Source organism: Nestor notabilis, unplaced genomic scaffold (assembly GCF_000696875.1).
Source record: "Nestor notabilis isolate BGI_N333 unplaced genomic scaffold, ASM69687v1 scaffold14630, whole genome shotgun sequence".
In the NCBI taxonomy this organism is placed as follows: Eukaryota; Metazoa; Chordata; class Aves; order Psittaciformes; family Psittacidae; genus Nestor; species Nestor notabilis.
The window spans coordinates 19608-36900 of NW_009912778.1; the positions used below are offsets into that span (position 1 = coordinate 19608).

The 17293-nt window shown below is 43.1% G+C and overlaps 1 protein-coding gene across 2 annotated transcripts; it reads right to left on the minus strand.

Annotated features, from left to right (window-relative positions):
- Positions 1-289: 289 nt before the first annotated feature.
- TBC1D24 (TBC1 domain family, member 24) lies at positions 290-14064 on the minus strand. Of its 2 annotated transcripts, XM_010021325.1 has the most exons (7): positions 13033-14064; positions 11172-11189; positions 6147-6305; positions 5107-5170; positions 2921-3016; positions 2109-2343; positions 290-578 (listed from the first exon to the last, which is right to left on the minus strand). In XM_010021325.1, the coding sequence occupies exons 1-7, from the start codon at positions 13989-13991 to the stop codon at positions 424-426; spliced, it is 1686 nt and encodes a 561-aa protein (XP_010019627.1). In that variant the 5' UTR covers positions 13992-14064; the 3' UTR covers positions 290-423. The 2 variants fall into 2 exon arrangements, with proteins under 2 accessions (XP_010019627.1, XP_010019634.1); XM_010021332.1 differs by lacking the exon at positions 11172-11189 and having other exon boundaries at positions 13033-13991.
- Between the last annotated feature and the right edge of the window lie 3229 nt (positions 14065-17293).

A 17293-nucleotide genomic window follows, 5' to 3' on the forward strand; every position in this document is an offset into this window, starting at 1 on the left:
TATTTGATATTACTGGCTCAAGCCAGGTACTGATGCCAGTGGCACACAGTTCTACAGTACACCTCAGTCAGCTCTGGGCCTCTGAGGAATTGCATCAAACTGCAAACCTATCCTGTGATACAGACTTGCATCCATTTAGGATGGTTTGAAATCATTACATTTTCATTTTTACCTAATAACAGGACCTGAATCCAGATCTTTAGAGGTAAAGAGCTGAGGAGTTAATCAATCAGATACATTACTTCACCTTGACTTGTCTTAAACAAAATAAGAGTAAACAACTAAGACCTGCACTCACGTGCACCACTTAGTAATTACTAAAAACCACTGAGCCCAGCAGCAGTTGTGTTCTAACTTGGCTCCTGCATTAGAATTTGCCTTAGGAATCCTAGAACAACTGAAAAACTAGCTGATTAATGACAGTCAACCATTCATGGTGTCCAAGAAGCCCCACACCTCCAAGAGAGAGATCTGGAAGGTTTCAGAGCACAATGGCTGATTATTGAAGGTATTGCAGTGGCTGGTTCTTCCGTGGTTCAGATCTGCATCGAGGTAAAGAGCCTGGCCGTCACCACCTCCTGCAAGGAGACAAAGACAAGTGTAAGCGGGTCTCTGCGCTTCTTAGAATGCAAAACTGCTGTAACAAAAAAAGACTTAAGCGCTTTTCTCATGGGAACAACTGGAAGCCCTAAGTGATGTTTGCTTGATGTCTTCAGGTATAACAGGTATGATCTAATGCACAGCTTTTACATGACACTATCAGAACTGGATTTCTTTCTTTTTTTTTTTTAATCAAAAAAAGAAAAACAGTAATGCAAGCCAGTAAGAACAAGACTCAAATGCCTCAGTTTCAGATTTGTTTTTCAGTGCTGGAGAATGTTGGAAGTTACCAACTATGTATTTTCCCTCCAGTAAAGAAAAACTAAAGAATTCTGTTGGCAGTCAAAAATCAAAGCTGGGAGAAGAACAAAATCAGTAAGCGACAGCATGGGCCTAGTCTCCTAAATAACTGTAAACCACATCAGAGTTAAAAGCATCTTGATTATCTGTGGGTCAGCATCAAATTTCAGTCAGAGACTGCAGTGGAGTGAAATAAATTTAGACAAAAATGTCAGGAAAACATAAAGGAAGATTCTCCTATTGCTTATAGGGCAAGTAACTAAAAATAGCTCCCCAAAACATCTGAAGAACCAAAGGGGTGGAAATTCTGGTCTACAGCTGGAATCGTGTACAACGTTTGTCTCTACATATCTACTACCTAAGCCTGTATTTCTCTTATTACTACCCATAGTGTAATATATGGTAAATACAAGTGACTCTCACTTCTAGTGGGAGGTGTCCCTGCCCATGGCAGGGGGTTGAAACCATATAATAGGTCCCTTCCAACCCAACCCATTCAATGATTCTATGACTCGTATCTAAGGCTGATGGGAAGAGTTGGTGGGATGTATGCTCAACAGTAAAGAACTCCAAAATATCTGTGATAGATCACTAACAGCCATTTCTACTTCAGTTACACATGCACTGAAGCTCTTGTTATACTCAAACAGCCCATCTTATGTTTGATTAGAGCATGTGCTGCTAAATGGGACATCAGCCAACACTTGATGTTAGAGGAGATCACCGGGCTAGGTGCTCTCCTAGCAAGTGTCCAAGTAAAGCTTTTTAGGAAAAGAACAAATATGATTTTATACCCGTTCCTTGTAAATCCCATTTAGGTGACTACACTACTAATTAGGCTTTTGCCAAAGTCAGCAGCAGCACAGATCCAATAAAGTTCCAGGAGAATGAACATGTTCTATAGTTTACCCCATGTTTCAAAAGCCTCAGGGCAAAGTAAATTCCCCTTCAAGAACTACTTCTCATCATGAATTAGGCAGTGTGAAGGTATGGCTCTGCCCAAAGCTGTGAGTTACTATCTTCCTCTAAAGTTCCTGATATGCAAGTTTTCCCACAGAAGATTTCTGTTGGGTAAAAATACCAGGTTTTGGCCACTTCTATCTCTAACTGTAGTGATACTGAATTACACATATGGTAAATACAGGCAAACTTTCGTATCTAAGGGAAGAGCTGGTAGGACATATGCTCAAATTCTTACACTGACTTACCTATAATGATGCATTCGCTGCTGCCAGCCATGAACATGGAGGCTGTTTTGGAAGGCAACTTGAAGTGCCGAGCTGATAAGAAGGGAGAAAGGTGATCTGAGGAGTGTGATGGGGCACTGCTGGAAGTGAGGGTGCTGGAGCTTGGTGAGGTGTGATTTTCTGTCTCTGACCCAGGCTTGGCCAGTTCTGGGTGTTTTATGATCACCCACTCGTAACGTTCCACTTCTGGCTTCAGCTGCATAGGGGCAGAGAAGAACACTCTAGTTAGTGAACATGCACGACACAGAGAACTCTGCACAGCAAAGAACGCTCCAGCCCCTCAGACTTCGCACAATTAGTAGTAAAGATCGGATCAAACTGGGATCCCTCATCCCTAGCAGTGTTCAAGGCCAGGCTGGATGGAGCTTGGAGCAACCTGGTCTAGTGGAAGGTGGCTCTGCCCGTGGCAGAGGGTTGGAACTGGAGGAGCTTTAAGGCCCGTTCCAACCCAAACTAGTGTGGGATTTTATGAAACTGCCTTTTAGACTAGATTTTTTTCTTTTTTATATCTTTGGTTTTTAGGTGACCGAAGGAACAAGGCAGTGTTTTCTAAGCTACCTTATTACATCTTTTAAGAAACTAATCTGCGCAAGGGGAGAAAAAGGGTTACAGAAAACTGAGAAGATTTTCTCCTTCATATTAAGAGTTCAAGAGACTTTGTAAACTAGGAGGGCATATAATCCAGCCTCTTCAAGTGGAAGGGAAATAAGAGTTACTCACACCATTACAGTGGTCTGCTGTGCCAATGGGTAATTCGATGAAATTTTACTCACCCTAAACACAAAGCATTCCCCAGTTCCAAAGAAACTCAGTGTACTCCCTCCTCGCCTGCGCTCGCTCCAGTCGGTGGACAGATAAGCACCGCAGACCTAGCACAAACAGCTCAGTCAGGAGGCTTTCACTGAAGGAGAAAGTCTGTTAAACGAACTGATGCCAATGTTTTAGAGTCCAGAACTGAAGGTTTGCTTTTAGCTTGATTTTTGAAACCTCTGTATCAGTGGATTAAGTCAGCACAAGTATTTATATCTAAAGATAGATTTAAACTGCTTTAATCCACTGGTGGGTACCCTTAAATCCCAAGAGTTTCATAAATTATTTCATATCTCTGAGGCCTTAAAGCAGAAATGATCCAACATAACCCAGGTACCAAACCACAAATGCCTCCAAAATTGTAAGGCCTCACTCTACTTCCTCATTTTGGTATCCAAAGCAACAGTACTGTCACAAGTTACAGTATGAGCTCTTCTGCCTGAATATTTTCTGGTCATAAAAAGCAGTTTTGGTGGCTTTCTCCAAACTGGAGGTTATAACCAGCTTAGCTAAGTCAATGCTGAACTAGCTCAGATATTTAAAGCAACCTATTCAGACAGCATGAGGCTCACTAGTTTCTAATAAAGAAAAACATCTTTGGAGGGCTGAGCTTTTCTGTGGAGTCTTTTGTTTGCACTAGAAGAATTTCTTGCTACCAGCAGTAAGCATCATTGCCAAGTGGACACAGACCAAACAAGGAAGCTCTGAAAATGGGATGAAAGCAAGCTTGCAGCAGGGTTCTTTTCCAGAAACATTGGTTAAACGAAATTGTTCTCAAGTATGCTTGCTGTTAAGCCCCCAACAGCATTACAAGCAGAGCTCCTAGGACAGAATTACTGAAGAGCAGGTTTTTCATAGAGGAAAATCATGTGCATAAACAAAAAGATGCCCAGAACTCTGTTTGGTCCAATATGCCTGAGCATGTGAGAGCTGGAAGATGAGAAGGCAAATTTTCTTCTTTCTAAAAATGTAACTACAGGCATATGAATAAAGGATAAATGTAAAAAACCAAAACTCACAAGCAAAACCACCACATTTTTCTTCCACTTTTTTTTTTTGTTTGGAGTATCTTTGGGTTTTTTAGGGGTAAGAAATGAACCATACTATAAAACCCAGCACCACTTACATGGCTGGACTTCTGACAGCTTCCAGGACAAGAAGCAAAACAACAAATTAATATTTTCCCTTTTTGTAAGTCACTGGCATGTCAGCACAGACCTGGGATGGCCAGAAACCACACATGGGCCTATGTAACTGTCTGGAGCATTAGCATTAGGTAGATGCAAGTAAGAGGAGAAATGGGCTTGTTTTGTTGGCAGTGATCCTGCAGGAACGTAAGCAGAAGTATAAGCCCAGAGGCTGCAATAAAAGCCCGAGATTATATACAGAACATGTGGAACTCATGCCCAGTGGCGCAAACAACCAATGCTCATTACAAGAAGCTCTGGGCACCTCTTGGGAGGCTCTGGGAAGCTTTCTTGATTGATACATTTTTGTTTTTTAAACAAGCATGAGATAAAGCTAATGTTTTACATTGTGTTGTCCAATACTGTCACACACCGCAAAGCAGACAACCAGCCCTCATTAGATAAGGCACCTGTGTGCACTCCTCCTCAGGTTCTCAGAGCTTCTGTGGTTTATTCTGTTTTTTCCAAACAAGAATAAGATGAAGCTAAAGCTTTTGTTTCCACATTATGTAGTCCAGTATTATTCATACTATTTACATGTGGCTGCTGCTTTCTCTCCTCATATCCTAGAGAAAATGAAAGTATCTTCTATGAATCATGAGTTTCTTAACACAATTCCTCAGCCTCTCCCTCTGAATCTGCAATGAAGAGTCTGTCCAAGAGCAAAATGAGTTACTCTGGTCCATCATCCCACACTGCTTACCAGAAAAGGAACAGCTGACCAAGACCTTGTTTACAAGATTTACCCATGAAAACATAGTCCCATAACAATAAATGGAACCATTTAAAACAGGTATTGTTAAAAAAACCAACCAAACAAACCCCAAACCAACCCCCTCCCTTCCCCGAGCAATTTCAGGTCTCTTGCGTCTTCATTTTATTATTAACTGTGGTGTGTTGCAATACAGCATTAAATAAGTACCTAAACCCTAAACAAATCAGTTGTCTTTCACCTCACTCACCTCTTTTGCTGTGGTCTTGATGAGGAGAAGAGTTGGTTCATGTCCCTCACTGTGAGAATAGAACCTGAAATGCAAAGTACATGAAAATGAGCACTCAACTACCACCACCTGCAGCTCTGCTCTTCCTCAAGGTCAGGCACCTCCTCCCCCTCCAGCTGATGGCATGGCAAGAAAGCCACCTGAAAACTAAGCATGTTCCTGCAAATGCTTTCTATAGTCCCTTGTAAATATGAGTTGAGTGTAAACAAGCATTATCAAGCAGTTCTCCTCTATACTCTGTTCTCTGTACAGTTATTTATGCCTTTTGCAGAATAACTTGAAGACTAGCTATCACAACAGGGGCATTTCACAGCATTTGGAGTGAAGACAACCTAAAGGAAGTTGTGTCCTGAGGACTGATGGCTGTGTCTGAAGAGCTTTTGGCTTTCATAGAAAATAATTATGATGTGTTCTCTTTGCTTGCTTCTGCTTTTTCCCACAGGCACATGGGGCTGGCACAGCAGACCACTCCCCACATCACCACCTCGATTGCAGGTGTCAAAGTTGTTATTAGGAGCTATAGGATTATAGTCTTACGTGTCAAGTGGAAGGAGAACTCACATCTAGTTTATCCCACCTTAAAAATAACAACAATCCGATTCATTGGTAGAGGAATCACCAGTTTCCATTTCCCTTATTCTTTGGATCAGTTGTGGTTTTCTATCAGAAGAACCTGCAGAGTAGCTGCTGAATTAAACCATTCATACCCAGTGGGGAATGAACCAGTATCAGACGAGCACATTCTGTGAACTGATGGACGTTCGACTTTTCCAGTTAGTCCTAGACAGCTTAAAATGGCTTGCTATGGCCTGGTATATGAAATTCCTTGGTCAAATGCTGTAGCCAATAGGAGGAATTTGTCACATCTACTTTCCATCTCAAATAATACTCACCAGATCGAGTTCTGATGAGGCATGGCCTTTTTGTCAATCCGGTGAACAGTTCCCCTCTTGCTCTTTTTTGCCCTATAGTAGAGAGGAACAGGGAAGGTTTTTCCTTACCTGCTCAGACTACAGCCATGTTCCGAAGTAGTGAAAAGCAAGAGGGGCTGGCAAAGTGCAAACCGCTCCGGGATCCACGACCAGATATCTCGCATCTCCTTCACGCTGACAATTTCAGACTTGAAGTTCTCGGCATGAACTGCTAAATGCACATTCTGCCTGCAAAATACAACACAAAACATTGAGAAGTAATGATTTATCAACAAAACAAGTGTCAAACTACTGAACAGTAACATGCAAAGACATGTTACACTAAATGAATGCTACATGAACACTAAAATGTTCACTGCAATGAACACTGGAAGACCCTAATAAATATGCTGTTGTTCAAAGCTCCAGCCCATGGGATTAAAAGGCCATAACCTAGTGAAGAAAATAAACTACTGCAGTTTAACATAATCCTCAAGAGGTAATGATCTGGCCTTAATGAAATATCTGGAGCATTTCCTCTGTATGACAGCTGTGGCCTGCACCTTTATATATAGAGGACATAAAATCCCAAACTGGTTTGGGTGGAAAAGGACCTTAAGCTCATCCAGTTGCAGCCCCTGCCACGGGCAGGGACACCTTCCACTAGAGCAGGTTGCTCCAAGCCCCTTTGTCCAACCTGGCCTTGATCACTGCCAGGGATGGGGCAGCCACAGCTTCTCTAGGCAACCTGTGCCAGCGCCTCAGCACCCTCACAGGGAAGAACTTCTGCCTAAGAGCTCACCTCAGTTTCCCCTCTGTCAGGCTAAAGCCATTCCCCCTTGGCCTGCCCCTACAGGCCCTTGTCAGAAGTTCACAATGGTGAACCCAGAAAGCAAACCACCCGTGCCCCCACCCCAAGGGGTCCAATACAATTGTAAGAACTGCTTCATGCTTATTATTACTCGAAGGTAATAATACTACTAATCACCATCATCATTTCAACCAGCCTTCATTTCTCAGATTAAGTAAGCACAGACCCAGAGCCTGGGGATTACATCAGTGTTATTGCAGCCACGGCTGACGTTAAAGACATTTAAAATGCAGAAGGGACAGCCAAGTACAAGTGTAAATGACACAGGAACTTACACAAGACTCCATTACTGGGCAGCTGTGAGTTACAAGAAGCTTTACACAGCTTGCTCTGCATGCAGGGGTTCAGTTGCAAGTATCTTCCAATTTTTTTTTTTTTTTTTTTGACAATCACACAATTCTTTCCTCTCAGTTTCACAAAGCATGAAGAGGATCTCAATGCTACATATCTGCATGTATCTGAATTGCTTGCTAACTCACTAAAACACACAAACTTATATGGGTTTTCTTATCTTTCTTGTCTGTAGTACCAAGAAATCAGCAGCATTTGCACTGCTCTTTACTGTGGTTCTTGCTTGGCACTGCTTTAGTGTCAGCATTGTTAGTGCAGTGCTTCCTTAGGTCACTTAGGAAAAAAAAAAAAGAAATAAAATGACTGCTTTCTCTAGCAAAATGAATAAAGCCACTACTTGCATTGCTGCCCTGTGTTATTTAATTAGGAAGGAACTTATGTGAACACCTATTTAAGCAAGCTGCAACTACTAACGGGTTTTAAAACTTGCATTATCATTAACTAGGATATTATTTGTGCTTTTAAATAGAGCAAGCTGAGGCCTGGGGGAGATCAACTGAACAAAATATGAGCCAAGTCTTGAACCCACATCTTTAGAATCTTACTTTAAGTCTCAGCCCTCCTTGTCCTGTCTGGTCTGGAGTTAAAGGTTGGTGGCTCTAAGGAAAAGAGCTGAGAAACAAAGCCTTGGTTTCCATTCAATCAATCCACAAACATGCAGGGCAGCCAACTAGTTTATTACAGTGGCTTTCTGGAGGAAAAGTAATGATGATAAAAGAGGCAAACCTCATAATTATTCATACGCTTGCTCTATGCATTTTCACACTGATGTGATCTGTTTGGGCAATTAAATTTAAGTACTTGTTCGTAAAAGACTCTAAATCTCAGTGTACCTTTTCTTTTTCCTCTGTTCCTTCTCCTGGCTACTGTGAACTGCTGATTTAAGGACTTCCCTACCCAGACCCCACTCAAAGCCTGCGTTCAGCAGCATTCATAGTAACACACCACCTTCAGTAACCTATGTCTTCCTAGAACTTTTCCATGCAGGTAAAGTATCACAGAATCATAGAATCAACCAGGCTGGAAAAGACCTTTAAGAACATCAAGTCCAACCATTCCCCAGCACTGCCAAGGCCACCACTAAACCATGTCACTAAGGGCCTCGTCTACACGGTTTGTGAACACTTCCAGGGACAGTGACTCCACCACTGCTCTGGGCAGCCTGTTCCAATGCCTGACCACCCTTTGGGGAAGAAACTGTTCCTAGTCTCCAGTCCAAACCTCCCCTGGCACAGCTTGAGGCCGTTTCCTCTTGTCCTGACAGTTGTTCCTTGGGAGAAGAGACCAGCCACCTCCTGGCTCCATCCTCCTTTCAGGCAGTTGTAGAGAGCGATAAGGTCCCCCTGAGCCTTCTCTTCTCCAGACTAAACCACCCAGTTCCCTCAGCCATTTCTCATCACACTTGTGCTCCAGGCCCTTCACCAGCTCCGCTGCCCTTCTCTGGACCCGCTCCAGCACCTCAATGTTTCTCTTGGAGTGAGGGGCTCAGAACTGAACACTGGATTTGAGGTGCAGCCTCACCAGTGCTGAGTACAGGGGGATGACTACTGCCCTGGCCCAGCATGGCCACGTTCTTTCAGCTTTATCAGCTATAGCTTTTTCAGCTGTATCAACTTTACAACCAGATCTTTTGAATCAACTAGAAAGCATTCACCATGGTGTTAGCTATTTAAGACTATTCCTGTCTCCTGAATGTCACAGCAAATCATTTATATTTAATATCACCATTGAGTTACTAAATGCACAGCATAGCTTGACCAAAGGATTCGAAATAAAATGATTTGCCATTGCTCAGGCATAAGCCACAGATGCAGGTGCAGGACTGAAACCTGTGTTGAGACAAGTGTCAGTACAGCCTGCACCTACACCACCCCAAACCGTGCTGCTTCACAAAAATACAAGGGTTTTTTCGGAGGGAGGTCAGAAAATGGCAACCAGAGTTGCAAGTGTCTAACCTGTATCTATCCTTTCATTTTGGACAGTATTTCTCTAACAACACTGAAAATCATATACTTCAGTTGGGTAGTTGCTGTTCAGAGCAGTAAATGAGTGAAAATGAACAGCACACAGTTTGGCAAAGAAAAAACCACAACATTTTGGTTTGTGTTGGTTAATGATTCACCACTCCAGAGGCCTTTCAGGGTTCTCTAGTAAGAAACCAGCACTTTGAGAGGACACTAAATTTGGACGGGCACTGTATTAAGGTCCACCCCTAGAACTTAACAAAGTCACTAATCTTTTACCCTGAGTTAGCATTTTCCACAGCTCTTCATGTTGGCTTATTGCGATTGGCATGACAACTTGCTATCAAATGCTGATGTTGGAAAGATGTTCAACTTTATTATCCCAAAGGAAATTCAATTTAGAGAAGAATCACAATTTAGAAGCTTAATAAAGCAGCTTATTTGCTATTTTCATAGGAACGTTGTTTTTTCATCTACATCATTAAAACATTGTGCTCCAGAGACCTCAGAGTTCCTGAAGATAAGCCAACACTGCTGATGTACAGTAACTGCTGTCACAGTGGATATCTCTCTGGAATGCCAAGACAACAAATATCACACTCCAAGGTCTGACTCACTGAATTACATCTTCCTGCTTTGCTTTGTTTTGGGTTAAATATGATCTGGTCAGCATTATCTTTAAAATCCATTATAATTTCAGTTAGAGCATAAATACATGGCACAAGTGATATGCTGACTGTCAGTCATACATGGCAATAGAAGCCATATGTGGTGCATTAAGTCTGAAACATAATCTTGTGTTGAGATCACTGTCAACAGACACCCTGCACCTAAGTCCCCTCAAAACTATGTGCTTCCTCGCAGAAATCAAGGCTTTCTGCTTTCAGAACCTTGTAACTGCAGTAAAATATTACATGGACACTGAAGATTTGCTTGGCTGGAATTAACAGCCTGCTGATTTCTTAGAGGTAAAATCCTCAACACACAGAGTATGATATGAAACATGCTCTGATAAGCCTGTTAAGGTGTTATTTCAGACATGAAAATATGAGTAAATTAATTCCAATTTTGATTTTATAGATCAGTACAAATGTTAGTGTGCATCACTCACTGAAGTTAACTCAGGGCACCTGCAACAAGGCCAGGAGATTCTCAAAGGCATTAATTTAAACCCATACACCTGTGGTATTTCAGACTCACAGGGCAGTCTTTCTCCTTTCCAAGTTCCCTGCTTATCAGATATCACAATCCACTGGGTTTTGTTCTTTAAGATTTGCTTTTCAGGCCAAGACATGATGAATGACTTCATTAACCACTAACGCTACATGGCTGAGTAACTCTGACCTCCTTGACACAGGAAAACGGTCTTGTCTCCTTGCCTCTAAAATCCCTACCTACTTAAAAATAAATATAATCTAGTATGATTAGAGACAAGTGACTTTCAGGAGTGTGCCAAGTTGGGTTCAGTCCAACATCTTTCTGCTTTGCAAGCAGAAAGCTTGCAAAGAGGAAAAAGAAAGCTGAGGATGTCTCACATGTACTGCAACACCGTAAACTAGATTTGGACGTGTTTCTGAAGACATGTCACTTGAGATGTTTTAAAACAAAGCAATACTTTTTCTTCCAGTGTGGAAAGGACTTACATCCCACTGTTAACATTACTCTTTTCCACTCTGGAAAACACAAGTTTGTTGTATGGAAGTACTCTTGTCTGGCTGGACCCATGATCCCTTCTCTTACATCTTTGCAGGTGCTTTGAACTAACTTTTCAGGAGTGCATTCGGGAGGTGTTACACAGCAATCAGATGCTGGGATTGCTGCGCTGCTTCTCCTGCCCCCGCGGCAGCCGTAAGGACAGCCTCGGAAAGAATAACTAGCCAAAGAAACAAGAAATGAGCACAGTGCAAAGATTCAAGTGGTTGAACCTACCTTCTGGGAGATGCAACACTGCAAAGAGGAGGGGTGAAGTGGGTATGGAATTGACAGAAGGAGAACGTGTAAGGAGAAAAAAAAAAATATAGCAAAGATCAGTGATTTCCTACATCCATGACAAAGTGAAGGAAAGGAGCCTGGAGAGAAACAAACAAAGTGAGGTTTGATTCGAATCACCAAGCACGAGGAAAAACAGACAGACAGGTTAAAATATTTCCTATTTCTAGGTTCCTCCCCCCCTCCCCCCACCCTTTCCTGCTATCTGCTTGTAGAATGAACAATTCATCATTTCCTTGCACAGGGCAAACACATCTGGACAAGAGAACTCACATCTAATCAAGCACCAGTGATGATCTGAACTCTACCCAATGTGATGTTCCAGGGGCTAAAGGCCTTGTTAATATTTAAGACTAACAGAGTCTCTTCCAAAACATGAGCAAAATAAAGTACAAGCTAATTGTAAACCAAACTGTGAGTCTGAAAATAAACTGTTAGAAAAGAGTTGAGGGAGCTATACATGTATTTAGGCACATGGAAGAGGTTCAGCTGGCATTTACATTATTTTATAGGCTGAAGTCTGCTACATATATATCCCCATACATATGGTATCTTCTTGCAACCACTGTAACTAACTCAGCAACACAATTGGCTGGAAGATCCTGATATATCAGTAGTTGGTACCTTTTAATTTTTGAAGAGTTAGAGAAAATGAAACTGTCCCTCCAGCATACCAAGTTCCAGATATCACTCACTGACCCCAGTGGATTTCCAGAAGTCATCCTCCCTTCAGAGGTCAGGACAGCTGATAAACTGTTCAACACTTCAACTTAGATTTCAAAAACAACTGGGAGAAGTATTCTGCAGTCACAGAAGGCCTTGGGAGAACCAGAACATCTCTACAGCACCAGCTTTTACCAGCATGTACATTTGCACTTGGCAAGATGGTGATTTTGTTTAGATTAATGCATTGCTGCCTCTCCTATCTACACAGAGATGTCTTTTGGCAGTGTTGTTTATTATCATGTCTTTTACTATCACACTGGAGCAGGACTTCATTTACTGGTTTCACAGCTGTTTTTTCCTCTCCTCATTTCTGAAAAGAAATTCTAATAATGCAATCACCTTTTGAATCACTATCCTCATTCTTCTCTTCCATGGTTCTTTCAAAATCATTATTTCTAATGGTACAGGAGCCTGTCACAAAATAGGACAACTCCTACCTATGATTAATATACTCTGGACTTCCAGCAGGCCTGCAGCCAAGCTAATTTTCAAAGTAACCTGTAAGTAAGACTTACTTCTTCCTTGCTCTATTAAAATAACTCCCCAGTTAAGCAAAATGTTCCCAGCTGACAAGAGTGTTTGCCTACTTACAGTGCAGAAGCTGCTGAATTCACAGTCCTGGGCAGCATGAAATTGACATTTTATGCAAATAATCTCATATTTAAAAATTAATTTTCACATTTGTGGGGTACTTTTCCTCTGAGTACATTATCAGTGTTTCCCCCAGCTTTGCTAAAACATCCTTTAGTTTAAAAACAGCTTGTGAAAGACACTTCTGAGATACAATACTTGCAATTAACATGTACCTGTAAGAAGCAATTACAAATGAATCACTAAGTTATAAGAAAGTGTTTCGTTTCTCTTGTATCACAACATTTCAGTTACACTTCTCGTTACAATCCATAATAGTAACACTTAATTTTGGGGCTGCTGATTCTTCTGCAGAGACCAAAGATCAACAGGTACACCAGCACACATTGTGTCCCCAGCAGTCACCCAGGCCTGAGTGATTGACTGCTCACCATGCTGAGCAGTGTCCCGAGGTCCCTCGGGCTGCCTGCATCGAGAGCCCTACCTCTTCTGTTTGACTGTGATGCCCTTCTGCTGCAAAGCCTTCTCATTGGCCATCTGCAGAAGCTGGATCTCCTTCCGTGAGAAAAGGCGGATAGCAAAGGCCTTTTCCAGAAGCTTCTCTGGAGGCACTGAATTGGCAATGTCCCTTATGAATGCTCGGATGTCCTGCTGTATGCTGTCAGACTTCATGGGCTGCCTAGCTCTGACTTTGCGAAAAAACTTTAGAAGAGCCAGTGCCACGCGATAGAGAACTTTGTAGCCCTCCACCAGTAACACATCAAAGACCCGAGCGATATACACCATGGGCAGCTCTCCGAAGAGCCACCGCTGCCAGTCGGAGTACACCTCCAGCACATCCTCGGACACTGCCACCATCAGCTTATGCGCCGCCTGACAGTACTTGTTTGCCAGGTCTCCAAAGGTCATGCAGGATGACTCAAAAGCCAAGAATGTCTGGTCAATGAGCCGCTTGGATGGGTCATTGCAAGCAAGGATACGACAAACCTGCTCAAAGCACTCGGCCTCGTCCTTGCTGTAGTGCAGGAGCAAAGCGACCACTGAGGGCAGCGCTGGGCAAAATGAGATGTCTGGGAACTGATTCGCGATGCACAATATGATCTTCCTGACTGCTCCGATACCTTCTGCGTTCAAGCAGTATGTGGGGACCAGGCTGTCATCCACAAACTCCGGCAACGGAAGGGAGCTACTGCTGCGCTTCCCAGCGATCTTCACCACAATGTCTCGGTACACGTTTGCATCTGGGGTGACTGTACGGCATGGGATATTGCTGATCAGCTTGTGGTACACTTTGGCTCTCAAGGAGTGGTTCTTGGCCCAGTAGCCTTGGCGGGCCAGCTGTTTGAGCTCCGGGAGCTCAGGGCAGGTCAGCTCCTTCGCATCCTGGCTCTGCAAAGAACTGTCCATCTTGTCCCAGTCCACAAAGCGGCTGTATTCATCCATGGCTCCAGGAGAAGCAAGTCAGAACTCATGAGAATGGAGATGCTATCTAGTCATCAAACGACTTGCAGCTTTTGCTGCAGAAGTGAAAAGAAAAGAGAGAGGTTTGACTAACAGGTAATCCTCCCACTTTCTTTAGGAGTACACACACACATTTAACTTGTTCCTGCAATGCCAAAACTGTTGCAAAGAAAGTTAAAGATACAAAATACCTATTGTAAAGTCTGTTCATTTTGCAATTGCTCCTCCTAATTCTGTGGGGAAGTAACTGTTACTTGTAGTACAAGGATGCAGTCTCATGAGCAGCTTTCACTGTCTTAAGATGGTTTGGCTGGTGCCAAGAAACACTGACCCCCCGCTAGCCACAGCCACATGTTCTCGGCCATTTATTCATGCTGGTGCTAGCATTTGTGTGGCCACACAGTCACCGAGATGAGCTTGTCAATCTGGCTCAGTTTTTCTTTGGCGTTGGATAAGATGCATAGCTGTCTGGTCAGCCAGATCATGGCATCTTCCTTCTGACTGCTTACAAACGTGACTGAAAAAAACCCTCAGTTACATCTTTCCGGAAAATCCTAGCACTGAGGGTTTAAGAAATAAGTACACAGCCTTTCAAATGGAAGGCTCCTAGACCTATTTATATCAATACAGAAACCAAAGATACCCAAACCTGAATACTTTAGGAAAGAGTTAAAAATGAACCACAGCGTTCAAGGCCAAGATGGTCGGGGGCTTGGAGCAAGCTGGTCTAGTGGAAGGTGTCCCTGCCCATGGCAGGGGGTTGGAACTGGATGAGCTTTAAGGTCCCTCCCAATCTGTGATTCTATGAAGCAGACCACCCTTTCTGACTGTAGTACAGGCTCGAGTCAGCTTAAAACAGCTTCATGAAACTGCTTCTGGTCCTGCGCTTGCACACACTCTGATCAAGTGACCCTCTAGAGGGCCTGCCACCACCACAATTAGATCTTACAGATTCACACCTCTGCAATAGCCCCAGCAGCTGAAAGATCAGGTTCTGGCCTCCAGTTCCTCAAACCACATGTTTACATGATCTCCCAGCTGACTACAGCTTAAAGTACACCTGTGCCCAGCAGACAGCAGGACTGCAACCACTAATGACCATGAATGAGCTTTAACCAAGTCAGTGCAAAGCTAGAAAGGAGATACAATAAAAATGAATGAATAACAGCAGGCAGTGGGTTTATGCACTGCTGGAACATCTATGCCAACGTGTCCTCAGAGCCAGAGTAAAGCTGGGAAACACATGGCAGCCGGTGCTGCACCCTGCAAAGGCAGAGAATCCCTATAAACCACAACCAGCCTATAAAACTGTTTTGTGCAATTAAGACATTATATAGCAAGGTTAAATAAAAAAACCACTCCAAAGAACCTTTAGTTATTCTTGTATCAACAGACTGCAGAATGCATGGACTTGACATTGATCAGCCTGGTCTTTCATACAAGTGCATTAGAATGGCTTAAAACTCATAAGGTAAATATACCATCAAGACAGACAGGTCATTCTTCCTATTTCATTGCAGGGGATTAAAACAAACATTTTGTCTGAAGAAGACAGAAGTTCATACATATACAATTAGCATTAGCTTGGATGGTCATACATTTAATCCAGACAGTTTTAGATTCTGACTAAATATTAACCTGGGTATTTTGGAATTACATGCTGAAACTCCAGAATTTAACTCATCATTTAAAAGATTGGCAGCAACACACATTTCCGGAGACTTCTGAATGGCTCTTCTCTACCAAATACCTACTGTTTCTTTTCTTTTTTTTAATAAAAAAGATTTTTTTTTAGTTCATTTTTGTACAAGTCAAGAGGAACACAGCAATGCTCACCATTTCTTTTTGGTGTATTCCTCCATATCTAAAATTAATTTTCAAACTGCAATTAAAGGAGGCAACACATTGTCCTGACTTCAGTTCTGGAAGCAAGATATCTTAGGATGTTGAGGAATGATGCCCCTCAGTGTAAGCTGAGAGCAGGTCTTCAGGATATGCAGACAGTAACGGCAGGATATCAGTCCTTCGCAGAGTCAGTGTCAGCTCCGTGAAAGTTAACATTCTTCTGTTGTTCTCCACCTGAGAATTATAGGGAAACACATGATTTTGAATTCAAATCTGAGAATAAGATCCTTGTGGGGAAGAGAAATTTAATCCTATTTAGCAGTGGCCAAAGCATGGAGAGATGAACCATTCTGTTCATGGCCACTTCACTATAGAAACCGTTTCTATCCTGTGCTTGCCCGAGTCTCCACTATGCAACAGCTTCCCCCTTCTGCCATCATCCCATGGTAACTGCTTATATTTATATCAAGGAGGCTTAAGAAAAATGTCCATCATACAAGACAACTTCTACCTAACTACCACACACAAAGAGCTGTGGTAAACAGCTCAATGTCCAGTTGGAAAGCAGTAATGAGTGGCGTCCCTTAGGGATCGGTGTTGGGACCTGTGTTGTTTAACATCTTTGTCGGTGACATGGACAGGGGACTGAGGCACTCTCATCAAGTTTGCTGATGACACCAAGCTGTGTGGTTTGGTTGACACACTGGAGGAAAGCGATGGGATCCAGAGGGACCTTGACACACTTGTGAGGTGCGCCAGTGCCAACCTTATGAAGTTTAACCAAGCCAAGTGCAAGGTTCTACACCTGGGTTGGGGCAATCCCAGGCACAGCTACAGGTCGGGCGGAGAAGAGATTCAGAGCAGCCCTGCAAAGGAGGACTTGGGGGTGGTGGTTGATGAGAAGCTTTTACATGAGCTGGCTTCTGTGTGCACTTGCAGCCCAGAACCCACCCGTATCCTGGGCTACATCAAAAGAAGCGTGACCAGCAGGTCAAAGGAGGTGATCCTGCCCCTCTACTCTGCTCTTGTGAGACCCCACTTGGAGTATTGTGTACAGTTCTGGTGTCCTCAACATAAAATGGACATGGAGCTGTTGGAGCAAGTCCAGAGGAGGACCACAACAATAAGGGGGCTGGAGCACCTCCCATATGAAGACAGGCTGAACAGTGCCAACTTCCTCAGCCTGGAGAAGACTGCATGGAGACCTCATAGCAGCCTTCCAGTATCTGAAGGGGGCCTATAAGGATGTGGGGGAGGGACTCTTTCTTAGGGACTGTAGTGGTAGGACAAGGGGTAATGGCTTCAAACTTAAGCAGGGGAAGTTTAGGTTAGATATAAGGAAGAAGTTCTTTACAGTGAGGGTGATGAGGCACTGGAGTGGGTTGCCCAGGGAGGTTGTGAATGCTTCAACCCTGGCAGTGTTCAAGGCCAGGCTGGAC